The 16,607-nt window shown below is 38.8% G+C and overlaps 1 protein-coding gene across 17 annotated transcripts in view; it reads right to left on the bottom strand.

The window, feature by feature from the left end:
• KCNMA1 (potassium calcium-activated channel subfamily M alpha 1) overlaps positions 1-16,607 on the bottom strand; it is a 711,615-nt gene that overhangs the window by 21,638 nt on the left and 673,370 nt on the right. For all 17 annotated transcript variants that reach the window (XM_064488015.1, XM_064488018.1, XM_064488017.1 and 14 more), the window contains one exon: positions 15,872-16,002. In XM_064488015.1, coding sequence (XP_064344085.1) covers positions 15,872-16,002 — 131 coding nt within the window. The remainder of the gene's footprint in view (positions 1-15,871; positions 16,003-16,607) is intronic.

The raw sequence follows: 16,607 nt of genomic DNA, 5'->3' as shown, positions 1-16,607 counted from the left end.
TTTTCCAGCATAAGAAGAAATCAAACAGGCTGAAAAATAGCAAGCTAAATTTTGCCTGTGGCTTTTGAGGATGGATGGACCTTTGGGAGCAGGTTAGGGAAGACAGCTGCATTTTTACTCTGGCAGTTTCTCGGACAGTTTACCTAGCACAAACCTAGAGGGGAAGAAGCTAGGTAAGGATGAGTTCTGGCCTACTGGCCCATCACTAGCTCTTTGTCTTGGGAGAGGTTACCTAATCATTCTGGGCTTTGATGTTCTCATCCGTAAAATAAGCACGGTCATTAAGATCAAGTTTGTATGCAAAGAATTCCATGAGGACTTCTGAGTTAAGGTGACAGCTGCTAGTGAGGCTGGATTCACTTTCTTCACTGAAGTGCACACAGAAACACACAAAGTCATACTAAATTCCAACAGTAAAGGAAACTAGGAATGTGATTCAGAATCAGTCAGACCCTAAGGAGAATGTATCGTCTACTGGAGCTCAGATGTGCCCCGGGGCAGAGAAGTCGAACAAGAACAAGGAAAGGAGGAAATGTTGCTGGAGCGGTTAAGGGATGAGAGTCAGACTGGAGGTTTAGTGCTGACTTCACCACTCAGTGACTTTGGAAAGTTATCATTTCTGTGCCTCAGTGTCATGATCTGTAAAATATAACAGAGTGGTTGTCAGGACTATAGAACTAATATGTGTGAGGCACTTGGAAAAGCGCCTTGTGCACAGGAAGCACTGATACTTTTGGTCTGACATCAGAACCTCAGGCTTTGCTGATGAGAGGAACGATCAACTCATTCCCAGCCTTCCTTTTAAAAAAATCTTTTCTGGGTTTTTTTGGGGGGGTGGGGGAGGATACAAACCAAGCCATTCATTTTACCCTTGATCTGCACGTCTCAGGCTGCCTCCATCCTAAGACCCCATTTAGGCTGAGGAATAGTACAGTGGGGGTCCATGGGGACCGCATCCTGGGTTATGACAGCGGCAGCAGAACGGGCCACCAGAGGTGCACTCTTGTGGAGGTTGGGTCTGGGCACATAGGAAAACATTTCCCAAAGTCATCGAGGTAAACCCCCTTCTCTGTAGTCCAACTGCCCATCATTAGAAGCAGGAGACTATCCCCTGCCCCCACCGCCCCAAGCACTGAGGCACATTAAATGAGGGAGTGCTGGACACAGAACTCTGATAAGGGCTTTATGCTTCAAATCAACACTGAGGGAGGAGTCCACTGACCTGAGACGTGGACCACAGCACATTCATGACTGTGTACACTGAAAAACAGACCTCTCCTTGCTCAAATGTACAGAGAGAAAGAAAGTGCCAATATAAATATCTTTACAAAGGGAATCAATGGTGTTTAAGATATAAAGGAAAAGCATCCATTTGACTGGTTAAATAGTTACTGGAAGAAGCAGAAAAATTTAGGAAGTGTTTATTTTGGAATCAAAATCAATTTTTTTAAACCATACAGTATCTACAACAAGCAAAAGATCAGATGATAAGAAAGCTGACTTCATACAATTCATCCAATTATTTTTTAATGTAAGACACTGAAATTAAAATGAATGTGATAAAAAATTGGTTAAAAAGAATCCAGTGCCTTTTCATGATAAACACACTCAACAAACTAGGAATAGAAGGGAATTTCCTCAACCTGAAAAACAGCATATATTAAAATCCACAGCTAACATCAGACTTATTGGTAAAAGACTGGATGCATTCCTTTAAGATCAGGAACAAGAATAGGAAGCCAGCTCTCACTCATGGCTTCTGTTCAACATAGCACTGGAGGTCTTAGCCAGGCTAGAAAGAAATAAAAGTATCCATATCAAAAAGGAAGACGTCAAACTCTCTTTATTCACAGAGAACATGCTGCTTGTATATAAGAAAATCCTAAACAATCCACTAAAATATTATTCTAGGTAAAAAATGAATTCAGCAAGGTTGCAGGATATAAAAATCAATATACAAAAATCATTTGGGTATCTATGTGCTTGCAATGAACAATATAAAATCAAAACTAAAACCAATTCCCATTCCAAATGCATCGCAAAGAGTAGAATACTTAGGAATAAATTTAATCAACGAGGTGCAAGGTTGGTATACTGAAAACTACAAAATATGGTTGCTATAAATTAAAGAAAATATCAATAAATGGAAAGACATTTCGAGTTCACAGATGGGAAGATGTGGTATTATCAAGATGGCAATACTCCCCCAAACAATCTACAGATTCAATGCAATCTCTATCAAAATGCCAAAGACCATTTTACAGAAATGGGAAAGCTGATTTTAAAATTCATGTGAAACTGCAAGCATCCCCAAATAATCAAATCATTTTGAAAAAGAAAAATAAAGTTGAAGGACTCACATGTCCTGATTTTAAAACACACTACAAAGCTACTGTAATCAAGGGAGTGTGGTATTGCTCTAATGATCAACAAATGGATTATTGGAACTAAATTGAGAGTCCATAAGTAAACTCAGCAATGGTGCCAAGACCATTCTACAGAGAAAGAATACAGTCTCTTAAACAAATGTTGCTACCACAACTGGGTATCCACATTTAGAAGAATAAAGTTGGACTTCTACTTCATACCTTAATGCAAAATTAATTCAAAATGGATCAAAGACCTAAATATAAAAAGTAAAACTATAAAACACTTAGAAGAAAAAATAGAAGTAAATTGTTACAACCTCTGATTTGAAAATGAATTCTTAAATACGACACCCAAAGCAGAGGCAACAAAAGAGAAAAATAGATAATTAAATGTCATCAAAATTGAGAATTGTTTGTGCACAAAGTACACTATCCAGAAAGTGAAAAGAAATCCACAAGTGAGAGAAAATATTTGCAAATCATATATACCATAAGGGTCTAGTATCCAAAATATTTGTAAAACAGATCTTGCAGCTCAACAACAAAGAAGAATAACCCAAATTTTAAAATGGATAAAATACTTTAATAAACATTTCTCCAAAAGAGATATACAAGTGTTAAACAAACAAATGAAAAGATGCTCAACATCACTAGTCATCAGGGAAACACAAATCAAAACCACAATGAGATACCTCTTCATACCCACTAAGATGGCTAAAATAAGAAAGACAGATCACAGCAATAATTGGTGAGGATGTGAAGAAAGTAGAACCCTAACACACTACTGGTGGGAATATAAAATGATACAGTCACTTTGGGAAGCAGTTTGGTAGTTCCTCATATGATTAAATGGAGTTACCATATAACCCAGCAATTCTACTCCCTTTATTTACCCAAGAAAGATGAAAAAATATGCCCATATGAAATCTTGTATATGGATGCTTATAGAAGCATTATTCATAATAACCAAAAGGTGGAAATAATTCAAATGTCCATCACCGAATAAATGCACAAAATGTGTTATGTCCATGCATGAATATTACTCAGCCATAAAAAGTATGAAGCATGAACACATGCCTCAACATGGATGAACCTTGAAACCATGCTAAGTAAAAGAAGCCAGTCACAAAAGACTACCTCTTATCTGATTCCATTTTTATGAAATGTCTAGAAGAGGCAAATCTATAGAGATAGGAGATTAATGTTGCTTAGGGCTGGGGGAGGGAGACGGAGGGGTAGCAGGGGTAGCTAAAGGGTATGAGTGCCTTTTTGAACCACTAAAGATGTTCTAAAATCTACCATGGTGATGAGTGTAGACATCTGCGATTATACTAGAAATCTTTGAACTGTACACTTTAAATGGGCGAATTGCATGATGTTAATTATATCTCAATAAAGATTTTTTTAAAGTAATAGGTAAAAGGTGACTAAATTTGTACTGGCCATAGTTCTATCTGTTAAGAAGCACTAACTAACAATACTGTATTATACACTGAAAAATGGGTTAAATGGGTAGACCTCATGTTAAGTGTTCCTACCACAATAAAAAAAATAAAGAAGCAGTAAGCTGTAGAACTGGAAACCACACAAACTCACACATACGCACACACAAAATGTGGAAGTAGAAGTAAGATCACCTAAACTACACAGAGAAATGTATAGACAGTTTCTTCTTTCTTTCCTTTTTTTTTTTTTTTGAGAACGCTGCTTGAAGAAAGACAATAGAAGTCAAACTGATAAATAGCAAGTGTTCACAAGTTAAAGTTGTAAACAAAATTCAACCAGGTAGAGATGACCAAGCAAGCAAGCGAACAAACGAATATAACCTGTCCTGAGCTGAAGAATGAACTGAGGATGAGGATGGTTCACCGAGTGAACACAGCCAACGCCTAGACCTGTACGAGATGAACATTTGAATTTAAGTAGTAAATGAAGGAAAAAAGTAGCCTAACATAATGTGTAAGAAAAACAATGTACAAGATAAGGTTAGCCAGAGATTCCTCTCAAAAAGAGCACTATCAACTGAGTTTTGAAAGGATAAATTTATTCCAAGAATTCTATATGCAGCTGAACTGTCAATCATTTGTGAAGGCAATAGAAATATTTTTAGTCTCTAAGTACCTAAGCATTTATTGATTTACTTCATGTAACAAAATACTCAGAAGCAAAGTCATCTTCCTTCAAGATTATTTTAAACTTTTAAAAATTTTAAAAATGAACAAATTTGGTTTAAAAATACTGGTAAAATATATTAAAACAAGGAGTTTTTAAAAAGGATATATTGCTATAAAACTGAATTAAGTGTCAAAAGTAATTAGTGAAAGAAAAAATATGACATAAAATTAGCTGTTAATACAGTAATAATAAGTTATTTTTAAGGCAGAAAAATGAGATAAGAGAAAGGACGATGGAAGTAACAATATGTAAATTCTCTGATCTTATAGAGGGAGGAGTCTAGAGCTACTAAATTTTTCTAGATAATACTTAGAAAATATAGTTTCAAGGATATTTATAGTGTCTGGTAACCACTAACAAGTTAAAAATAGAATGCATAATTTACATATCACTGGAGAAAACAAGCATATAGAATATAGAACATATAACAAAGATAGATAATAAAAGACATGATTATATAAGCATATTTAAAACCCAATGCAAAATTTTAGCATTATAGGTTACATAACTAAACATAAATGAGCTAAATGATTTGATAAAATGGCAAAGATTGTCAGACTCATTCAAAAACTGGAAACAAACTCTTATCAATCTTCAGAGACAAACAAGAAAAATACAAAACAACACAGGCAAAGAAAAATGTATTTAAAGAGAAAATTTTCAAATATTATGTTAAGCAAGTTAACTTTATGTTCATAGTTAAAATCTACAATAAAGATATAACATTTATGGACAAAATATTATAACTTAAATATAGACAGCAAAATGAATGAGTAATTATAATAAAATAAATATGGACTCAGAGTGATATCTAAAAGTGATGTGTGAAATATCAGTGTTTCTTGCTTTCACATCTCAAACAAACCAAAATAGAAGGAAATTAAAGATATAATAAGGGCATTTAGTAGATTTTTGCTGAACTTTATAGTATTTTTAGATAGCTTCTGAACCATAATTACAAAGCATGATCAATGACCCAAAGTATAAAATCTCAATATACCTATTAAATGATAAAATGCACAGTCTATATTTTAAAAAATTAATGCAGAGGTAGAAACAAAAGTAAGTATTCCAATGCTTCCAAGTTTTTTTTTTAAAAGTATCTTAAATAACTATGGATCAAGGTGAAAGTCAAACTTAGAATACAAAGTATTCAAAAATTAAAGACTATTTGAAAATGACCTACAAAAATGTCATGGAGTGGGGCCAAAGCTACAGAGACAAATTCAGTGCCTGAAATGCTTTTATTATTAAATATGAAAGAATTTCAACAAATAATTCTAAACATAAAAAGAATTATTTTTGTTGTTGTTCTTTTCTACCTGAGAAGAACAGAAGGATGAAATTATAAAGCATCAGTTAATGAAACAGCAAGAGGATGTGTAGTGAATTGATACATAGAAATAATTATTTAAAAAAATAAACAAACCTGTAACAAATATAACTTAAAAAACAGCAAAATTAGAAGTAAGAAACAGAATGTACTGTCATGTAAGTTTGAGAGGTGACACTATTATTCTGGAAGCTCTCTTTAATAACACAGTCACTGGATGTAAGAAGACTGGCTACCATTTCTGCTTTCAGCAGAAAGCAAAGTAATGGTCATCTACAGAGAGACAGAGATTATTAGAAAAAAAAGGAGAGAAATTCCAAGTTTCTTAACACATAAATTGGACACTATTATGCTATTTTTTTTAGTAATATGTTTAAGTTTTATATATGCCTAATTATAGATTCAACTGGACTGTTTTTAAACTTGATACAATTATGCTAAATTTCCTCTGGAAACACTTTATGAAATTGTCCTCCCAGGTATTATAATACATAGTAAAGATTTTATAACAAAGCATTATAGGCAATTATTAAAAATTAGAAGATCAATCCACCAGAATGGATTGAGAACCACAGTCTAGTAGTTATAAGACCCTAATACAGGAGTTGGCAAATCAGGGCCTTAGGCCAAACCTGGACTGCCATCTGTTTTTTTAAAATAAAGCTTTATTGAGACCCAGACATGCCCATTTGTTTACTAATGCCTTTTGTGCTGTAACAGCAGAGTTCAGTAGTTTCACCAGAGTCTGAATGGATTTTGAAAGCCTAAAATATTCACCATTTGGCCCTTTACAAAAAAAAAGTTGGCTGATCCCTTCTTTAATATGATAAAGAAAGCATCATGCACTATGGAGAAGGAATGTCTGCTCAACAAACTATTTAGAGGAAGTTGGCTATCTGGAAAAAGTTTTTCAACAGTATGGTAATGACAAAATAAATAATGGTACACTTACATGATTTATACTGTACAATATTAATATTACAGTTTCAGAGAATATTTAATGGCATGATAGCAACTATATGACACAATAATAAAATATTCAAAAAAGCAGGACCCAAAAAACACCATGATCTCCAACTCATGTTAAAAGCACAAACCTCAACAGACATATTTATAGTTATATAAAAATACTGTATTTAGTACCCCCAAATTTTACTTGGTGATTCATTCATGGGGATAGAACTCTGGTATTTTTTCCTTTAATTTTATTTATTTTATATATTTTCTACTATGAAAATATACTTTTTTAAATTTCTAAAAAAGTAAATAAATGGAATTTCTAAAAAAGGAAGTAAATGGAATTCATACAACAGTTAAAAAATGCAACCTGATTTTTAAAAAAATGAACAAAGGAACTGAACAGACATTATTCCACAAAAGGTATTCAAATGGCCAACAGTTAAATGAGAAGATGGTTAACATCACTAACCATCAGGGAAATGAAAATCAGAACTACAGTGAGATAGCATCTTGCACCTGTTAGAATCACTATTGTCAAAGAGATGAGAAATAACAAGTGTTGGTGATAATATGGAGAAAAGGAAACCTTCGTGTGCTGTTGGTGAGAATGTAAACTGGTACAGCCACTATGGAAAACAGTATGGTAGTTCTTGAAAATGTTACAGATACAACTACCACATGATTCAGCAATTTCACTTCTGGGTATATACAGAAAGGAAACAAAATTACCATCTCAAAGAGGTATCTTCTGCACCCCTATGTTGACTGCAGCATTATTTACAATTGCTAAGACATGGAAACAACCTAAGTGATTATTGACAGATGAATGAATGGAGAAAATGTGGGATATATATATATTCATATATATATGAAATTAGTATTATTTAGCCATAAAAAGAAGGAAATTATGCCATTTGCAATAACATGGATGACTCCTGAGACAATTAAGCTAAATGAAATAAGTCAGAGAAATACAAATACTGTCTACTCTCAGTTATATGTGGAATCTAAAAAAATTAAAACAAAAACCAAAAACTGATCTCATAGAAACAATACAGACTAGTATTTTCCAGAGGCAGGAAGTGGGGAGTGGGAGAAATGGGTAAAGATGGTCATAAGACACAAAGTCCAGTTATATGATGAATAAATTCTGGGGATGTAATGTATTACAGCATAGTGACTATAGTTAACAGAACAGAAACAAATATCGATAATATCCGAAAGTTGCTAAAAGAGTAGACTTTTAAAGTTCTCAGCAACAACCACAAAAACTAACTATGTGAAGTGATGGATGTATTAACTAACCTTATTGTGGTAATCATTTCACAATATCTATGGATATCATTGTATCCCTTAAATTTATATAATGTTACAAGTCAATTATGTCTCAATAAAGTTGGGGGTGGGGAAGGAAGTAAATGTTATAAAATAGTTTAAGGTAAAAAAATGGAGCCATAAACAGCCTGATGAAAGTATAGCTGAATATTGAACTGATCTCAGGATACCTGGTAAGTCCTCTTGGTGAGCAACCACTTTTAAAGCATAAAAACTATAGAAGAATTCACAGAACAAAATATGCCATTTACATGGTTACACACACAGTAAAATTTCATATACTTCAAAACTGTCATCAATGCATTTAAAGGGCCCCTTAAGAAAAATGATAATTAGTACCCTCCAGAGTGCAAGAGATGGCATTTACACACCAGTGATGGTAGTGCAATTGGTACAATTGTTTCTGGGAGATAATCTGGTAATATGTACCAAGAGTTTTAAATCTGTTCATATTTGTTAAAAACCCGGTAAGTTTACCTCAAGATAATAAGTTACTTCTTGTTTAAAGATTTATGTGCAATAATGTTTATCATAGGGTAAATTATTGTTATAATAAAAAAAGTAAAAAACTGAAATGCGCCACAATAGATGTTTAAGTAGACTCTGGAACATCCATACGTTTGAGTCTCAGGAAGCCCTAGGAGGCTTGCAAATCATGATACTTAAGAATATGACATGAGCAAACACTCTGGGAAAAATACTAACTATGGAAAGAAAAAAAAAAAAACCCAAGATACAAAACTGGATTATTCTACATTTATCTATCCATCTGGAAGAAAATACACCAAAATACCTTTGGGCATTGGGAGTATCGTTCATTTAAATTTTCTTCTTTATATACATATCTGTGCTTTCCAAATTTCCCAACTGAGCATGAATACATTTTCTGAGGAAAACACAGTGATTTTTAAGCAAAGAACACTCTAAGCTCTGCTTTGCAATGATAAGTCTAGAAGGTCAACACGAAGGGTTATTGTTTCATCAGATCTTTTGGATTTGACCTCAACACGTCTCCCCTTCTGTGTTGAAATCAGTTACGCTGAAACAGCATCATCTTTTTGATCAATCAGTCACTGACATTTATTGAGCACCTACTAATCCCTGCGTCTTGCTTTGGCCTGAAATCATATGCTAGCCAAAGAGTGTGTCGCTTTCAAAATTGCCCATCAAGGGGTATAATTTCAGGGCGGGTCAGAGGGTTTCACAGGTACCTGAACAATTTTGGAACCACTCACAACACTGAACACAACTCTCTGCCCTCTGAGATGGCACTGTGTCCCTCATTTCTCGTCTTGATTTTTTTCCATGCAGGCATCAAGGAGCAGAGCTGTAGGTAACAGTGTCTGCTATGACAGAGAATAATGATGTCTGTCAGCAGAGCAGTCTTGCTCCTGTTTTGATGCCTCAGTCAGTATTCAGCTGCGGGGAAGTACTTTGAGCATTGCATATGGGTGTGCTCTGAGCATGTATCAAGGTCTCTTTGTGATCTGAGCAGCGTGGTGGAAAGATAATACTTTCCCTGAAAAAGTCCAGTTGGTCATTTTGGAGGGCACGCATTTCTTTACGGGGCCAGGGTACCACTCACAGAGCATAGTGAGGTGTGCTATTAAGCATCCTATCCAGGGCTTTCTGCCTAGAAGTGGCTGTTTCAGCACCATGGGGCAAACCAGGTGCTAGGACTTCACATGCCAATTATCAACGACTACTGATGTGGACGATGTGCCAGTTAGAACAAACCTCTCTACAACTCACCTGACCCCAGTTCTCTTCTGGGTTAACAGAAACACTAGAATTGAAGAAACACAGAATTCTGTAATATGCAGGTATGATCCTTAGCCCTGCTAAGCTTTAGTACTGCTAGTCTCTCCTGTGCCTACCATGGCCCATGTTCACTATAACTGTGCTAGAAGCCTTGTGAGGGCGTCTTGCATAGAACCTCCAACCCTGGCAAGGACTAGCCTCCAGGGATGCTCTGGGCAGAGGCCTTTGCCATGGCTGTTCGTGTGTCACATTTGGTTGGGGAGCGCACAAGAACTGAGCTCTCCAGGGTCCTGCTCAGTGCCTGGGATGTGAAGACCTGTGTCGTGTAAGGAACATGGGAGCCCCTCTTCCAGTGCCAAGGTCAGGGTTCCACACCTAGTAAAACAGCCTTTCTTCTAAGTACAGCAACATGGCACCCCTGGTTCTATGCACAGAATTCAGAGCTCAGCTGTTCTGGATTTAAATCCCTGCTTTGCCTTTCAATAGCTAGGACAAGGACAAAGTTGTTTAATTTCCTATGTCTCGAATCCTCATTCATACAACAGGGATTTAAAAAAACCCCAAAACCCCAGATTATAGCATGGCATTAAATGAGATATTCTGTGTAGTTTCTAATGCACAATGAATACTCAATAAATGGTAGTTTATGAAAAGAACAATGCAACCAAGTTAGAAAATCCCTTTCTCCCTGTGCCCCTGCATTCTCAGCTCTGATATCAGAGAGCTGGCCCAGATCCCACGCGTGTCCCCTTAGCCTCCCTGGGGATTCTCAGATTCCGTAAGCAGACAGTATTGAGGAAACCGAGAAATGCTGGGGAAGGACCCGCTGACTACAGCTGGGAAATACGAGCCCACAGCGCCACCTAGTCCGCTGCGGGGAGGCCCCCTCCATGCGTGTCTCCAACACTCCAGAGCATCTCCTCCTTTTAATTATTTTTTTTAAGTATAATTACCAGAGCTTATGTTTCACAGTTAATGCTGTCAAGCCTTTTAAACTAATTGGTCTTTTATAGAAAATTTAACTGAAAATTAACACATCTTTTAATAACATTGCCTTAACTTTAATGGCACTTTGCCTTTCGTTTATAATTGCTCGAAAATTGTCATTTTCCGTGTCATAGCTGCCATTTTTTATATTTTCTAGTTTTCATGGTGTAGATTTTTATTTTTAGTATTTTTCTTTCATGAGGGATGTGAACAATTTGACTTTTTTTTTTTTCAATCCCTGGCCTGCCGGGCCTGATGTGTGACGGGGATGGTATGCTCTGAGTCCAATGGAACCTACCACCGTTTGCCACGCTGACATGTGTGCTAGCTCATCTGCCACGGGGTGGCCCACGGACTGTCTGTCTCCTCGTGAGCAGTACAAACGGTGGCTCTTGAGTTGAGGGTGAGGACTAGAGCCGCGGGGCAGTCATTTGTTTCTGGAACTGACATCACATGCATTGCGCTGATTCAGAGAACTCAGCCTTCTCCATAACACCCTTCAAGGGTCCAGCCCTTAATGCAGGTAAAGTTAACAGAGGAAGTCATGTGGGTCCATCCTCCAGATGGTCACAGCCTCCAGCCTTCCCAGCAGAAGTTCAGTTGTTTCTGGCAAACGGAGAGGCCAGCTCTCTGCCTGGGAAAGTGAGTCGTCCTCACCCCTCAGCTGTTCTATTCTGATTTTTCACTGTCAGTTTCCAAGGTACCTTGTGAGACAGCTTTGATCTGACCACTGGGGCTAATACAGGTTTCTACCCCCATGCACACCATTTGATGCTCTTCAAGTGTATTACCCCTATCTGATATTATTCACGTACCCACTGACACAGTTACTGTCACGTACGTAGTGACTGCCCACTGGAATGACAGGTCAGACCACATGAGGCCAAGGTCTTCATCCTTCTTTATGACTGTTGGATCCCCAGCATGGACAATAGTGCCTGGCATGTAGTAAGTGCCCAATAAATGTACTGATTCATAACATGAAATGCACAGAGAGCTTGTATGTACTAAGCACTGCACTAATCACTTTGCAACCTTAGCTCATTCAATCATCTCAACAGTCCTACGAGGTAGGTAGGTACCATTATTATCCCTATTTTAAAGATGAGAAAACTAAGGCGCAAGGAGGTTAAGGTTATACAACCAGTAAGTGGCAGTGCTGGGCTCTACATGCCAGCAGCCTGGCTCTTGAGTCCCTGACTTATTTTTTTCTTTTGGGGGGGAGCCCAGGCAGAACTCAAATTGGGGTGAGTGTAGGGGAAAGTGGTGGCTGTGTAGCAAAGAAATCTACATACTCATGTGCCAGTTGCACAGGGAGCCTTCCTTTCATCTTTTTCATGTGTGTGTGAGCATTCAGCTGGATCATTCTGAAAACTACATTTCTTGTGATCTTCTTCTTAGAGGCATATACCCATGAGCATAATTATTCCCTCTCATCATGTGTTTCTGCTGTTGATTTGCAGGAGAGAGCCATGAGGCCATGTCTGTAACACCCCTATCTGTCCCAGGAACGCATGAGATGAATCAAAACATTCTTCTTTTTAACAAATGAAGCAGTAAGCAGCAGGAGTTGAGTTATGAAGGACAATGTTCAGAGAATGTTTAGACACATGATTAAATGGCAATTTGGGGAGGAGTGCTAGAAGAGGGAGATCATTGACATCTAAAGGGATGTGTGTGTGGATGTTGTGATGTTGCTTGTAAGCGAATGTCTGAGAGGGAAGCTTACCTCTGGCTCCTGCTGTTTGCAGTCCCGCTCTCTCAATTTATATTCCTGCCAATTCTTTTAGTTCTTTCTAGTTACTGCCTTGGTCATAGACCATCTCCTCTTTTTTTTTTTTTTTTTTTTTTTTTAATAAATTAAGGTTGAGGAAGAATGCAACAAAATTACAAGGAACATTTTATCAGAAGGTCTGGACCCAACTGGGTCTGTGGAACCAGATCCAGTTTAAGATCTCACTGTGGAACTCGTCCATTTTAGACAAAGAAGTCAAGGCCTGGAATAAGTGGCTCAGCATTTTGATTAATGATCTGAAGAGTCACAACAGTGGATCAGGCAAACAGGTCTTGCTCCAATACTTAAATCAGGCTAATTCACATTATCATCCAAAATAAGATGTACAAAATAATATTGCCCAAAATAATAATAATGAAGTGCTCTGTACAGATCTGGACCCTCAATAAATCATGCTGCTAATGATAATGACAATGACAGTTACCAGATTCCTGACACCCTTTTTTCCCAGCCTAAAATTCACAAGAAATGCTGCTTTGCTCACAGACTGCGGTATTCATACATGCCTCAGCCCAAACATCGTAGTTTGCATTTCAAAGGAGATTAGAGACAGGTCTCAAAAACATTTTCAAACCAATCCACTTTGATTTCTCATCTGAGCTTCCAAGAACTGACTCCCTCGCAATGCTGTAGACAGACAGCTGTGTAACTCACATCTAGACTTGCCCCCCTCCCCCACCCCACAGCCACCATGTGCCCCCCTGTAGCTGTCACCCAGGGCCCACGCTCAGAAGGACCTCTCACTTGGTTCAATGTTCTGCTGTCACCATTTTGCAATTCTTAGTAACTTCTGAAAAAGTAGCCTTTCAAATTATGTAGCTGGTCCCGCCTGGAATATACTGAATGTCTGGTATGTACAAACAATTTTATAAATTTGGATTTTTAAAAATTTGGATAGAGTACTACATTCAACAATGTATAATAACCTATAATGAAAAAGAATATGAAGAAGAATATATACATTTATGTATAACTGAATCACTACGCTGTACACCAGAAACTAACACAACATTGTAAATCAACTATACTTCAATAAATAAAAATAAATAAATAAATAAAATTTAAAATTTGGATACAGTACTTTGCAGTTCTGAAAAAATCTACTATAAACGGTTTAATCGCCTCTTGGTGAGAAGAGTCTTTTGAAATCTAACTAGGATCAGAAGTGAAATGGAACTTCTGAGGAGATGAATTACAGAAATCTGTATGAAAGTACATTTGAAGACGGTGAGGACTGTTATGGAGAATATGGGACCGCAGTGAGCACACCCTGTAGCACTTATCATTCCCTCTGGTCTCTGCTTAAGGAGTTTGCCCAAACTGAGCCCAACATCACTGGCCAGCAGAAAGATGCGGTTCAGTATCCTCAGGTCCTCAGAAAGGTCACGAGCCCAGGGAAACCAAGAGGGGCCGTTCTTCTCCCCTTCTTGGCTTGGAAGGCAGTGGGATGGCATGAAGCCCAGTCAACCTTAATTCAGATGAATGTTGTTTCATATTTATTTTTAAATCCATAATTCTGATTTTTAACTAAAATATGCTTGTAGTTGGGCCATATTCAGGAATATAGGATAACCTAAATTAGTCTTAAAAAGCTTTATGTTTTTCCTTTCCTCAAATAGAGGTCCTTCTGGGATTAGCTTTAATGAACAGAGGAGACTGATGCATAATTAGCACATGACTTATTTAACACAGGCAGGAGAGCAGCCTTCTTAAGCACTGGGGGAAATCTATGTGTATGAAAACTCTCTGAGCTATGTTTACAGTTTTCGTGTGTTCAATAAAACCCTTTTTTAGTGGATTCACCAAAGGTCTGCTTTTATCCAGCCCATGTCTGTGTTTCTACCTATGGTGAAGTTGAGAATTCCAAAATAAAAAGGGCTTTTCTCTGGAGTAAATAAAGATACTCCGTTGGGAACACGGCACAATCCCCAGCCAGCTGTCTGCTTTGCCTTCGGTAGTTCAAGATGGCTCCTTTAAGACAGGACCTACTTTTTAACCGTTATGTTTTCGGTCTCACAAGTGAAAACACAAAAGCTTTGATTCTTTGATGCACATCAAGTTATAAAAGAAACTGAAGATGCTCTGGCTCCCTCAGCCAGCCCACCTCTCTCTCTGCCACTCCTCTCCCAGGACTCTGTCTCAGTGACTGGCAGGGCTGGACACTTTGTCCTTTACCACCCTCTGCTCATGTTCAATCTATTCCCAAGTCCTGTCAACTGTACTGATGGACAGCGCTCTAGTCCGTCCACCTCCCTCCAGCTCTGCCAGCTCTCTCCTGGTCCGTGCCGCGATAGCCTCTTCCTGCTGCTGTCTTGCCTCCCGACCCCTTCTCCACACACCCACCCAGCAATCCCCTGAGAACATAAAGCTGATCGCATCACTTGCCATCTTAAAACTCTTCCATGCCTCCTCTCTGCTCTTAAGAAAAAGACGGGGGCAGGGGAGGTATAGGGAGGGTATAGCTCAAGTGGTAGAGTGTGTACTCCGCATGCACAGGGTCCTGGGCTCAATTCCCAGTACCTTCTCTAAAAATAAATAAGTAAACAAACCTAATTACCGCTCCCCCCCAAAAAAACCCCTAAAACATAAATGAATTAATTAAAATAAAATACAAAGCAACAACAAAACCTTAGATGGTACAACTGGAAATCCACTTTGCAAAAAAAAAAGACCAAAAATATGAAACTGGCTTTTGAGGTCCTGCGGGTCTACCTCTGCCTCATCCCCCCTCTTCCTCTCACCAAGGTCCAGCTACCCATTCTTGCTTTGCCTCCTCTGCACCTGTCAGGCACTGTCCCCCCACAACGCCTTCCCCTTTGCTGTCCTTTGGAGGATATGCTTCCCCACAATGTCTCCCCTCGTTATGGCTCAGATCTTGACAGAAAACATATTCTTTCTTTGGGGAAATCTCTCTCTGATCCTGAGATCACATCGGGCGCTCACCTATATTTGTTCAGAGCCTTCCTGGCCCTTTCAGGAATTTACAGTCAGATGTTCGTGTGTTAGTTTATTAATCTGGGTCTCCCCTCCAGACGGCCAGCTCGGCGTGGGTCTGCTCTCCACTGAAGCTCAGGCTTCAGCCCGTGCCTTTCACAGACTGGAGGTTGGAGACTGGAGGCGGGAGGTGCCCAGTCCCCGTGTCCCCTACCTACTCACCGCGCTCATGAGCGAGTCCAGGACGCTGACGGCAAACGCTGTCCCGCATGCAAAGGGCTGCGTGAGGTACAGTTCTGTGTCAGGGTCATCGTCATCGTCTTGGTCCAGAAACTGAACGTTAGTATCATTCACTAGAAAAAGCGCAAAGTAAGAATTAGCTCAAAAGACCACACGTGGGCAGCCAAGTCAGAGACAGAACAGGCTACTGGTTTAGAAACACTGAAGTCACTGAAAAGGAAAGGAAAGCACGGGAGAAGCTTTCGATGGATCTCGGGGTGGGGGTCGGTGGGCTCAACGGACTGCTCCGATGTGCTTGTTTGAGGTCCCCAGGCCTGGAGAGCTGTGACGTCAAGCAGACGTGCTCCACGACAGGCTGGTGGAGAGCTGGAGGGCAGTGCTGGTCAATTCTTTGGTAGAGTTTTAGGATCATGACAAAAAAACACCCTGGAGCGCTTTTTGGTAGCCAAGTCCTTTGAGAGATGGACATACTTCAAGGATGAGGAGCCATGAGGAGCCATGCTGGGATGGTAAGTTTAGCCACAAGGAAAAGAAAGCAATTGATTGAGAGTGAAGAGCAACAGACTGGGAGCAGCAAAGGCCAGAAGCAAGGCATCCACCCTCAGGCACAACCCACTGCCTCCCCGGGGGTTGGGTCTGGGGAGCGCCTGGTGTCTGGCGGGGCCGGACCCACATCCAACAAGTCCGGTTCAACACAAAGGCGACCCAGGTGGGGTAA

The sequence above is a fragment of the Camelus dromedarius genome, chromosome 8, assembly GCF_036321535.1.
Source record: "Camelus dromedarius isolate mCamDro1 chromosome 8, mCamDro1.pat, whole genome shotgun sequence".
Classification (NCBI taxonomy): domain Eukaryota; kingdom Metazoa; phylum Chordata; class Mammalia; order Artiodactyla; family Camelidae; genus Camelus; species Camelus dromedarius.
This window is presented reverse-complemented; position numbering and strand designations above follow the sequence as displayed.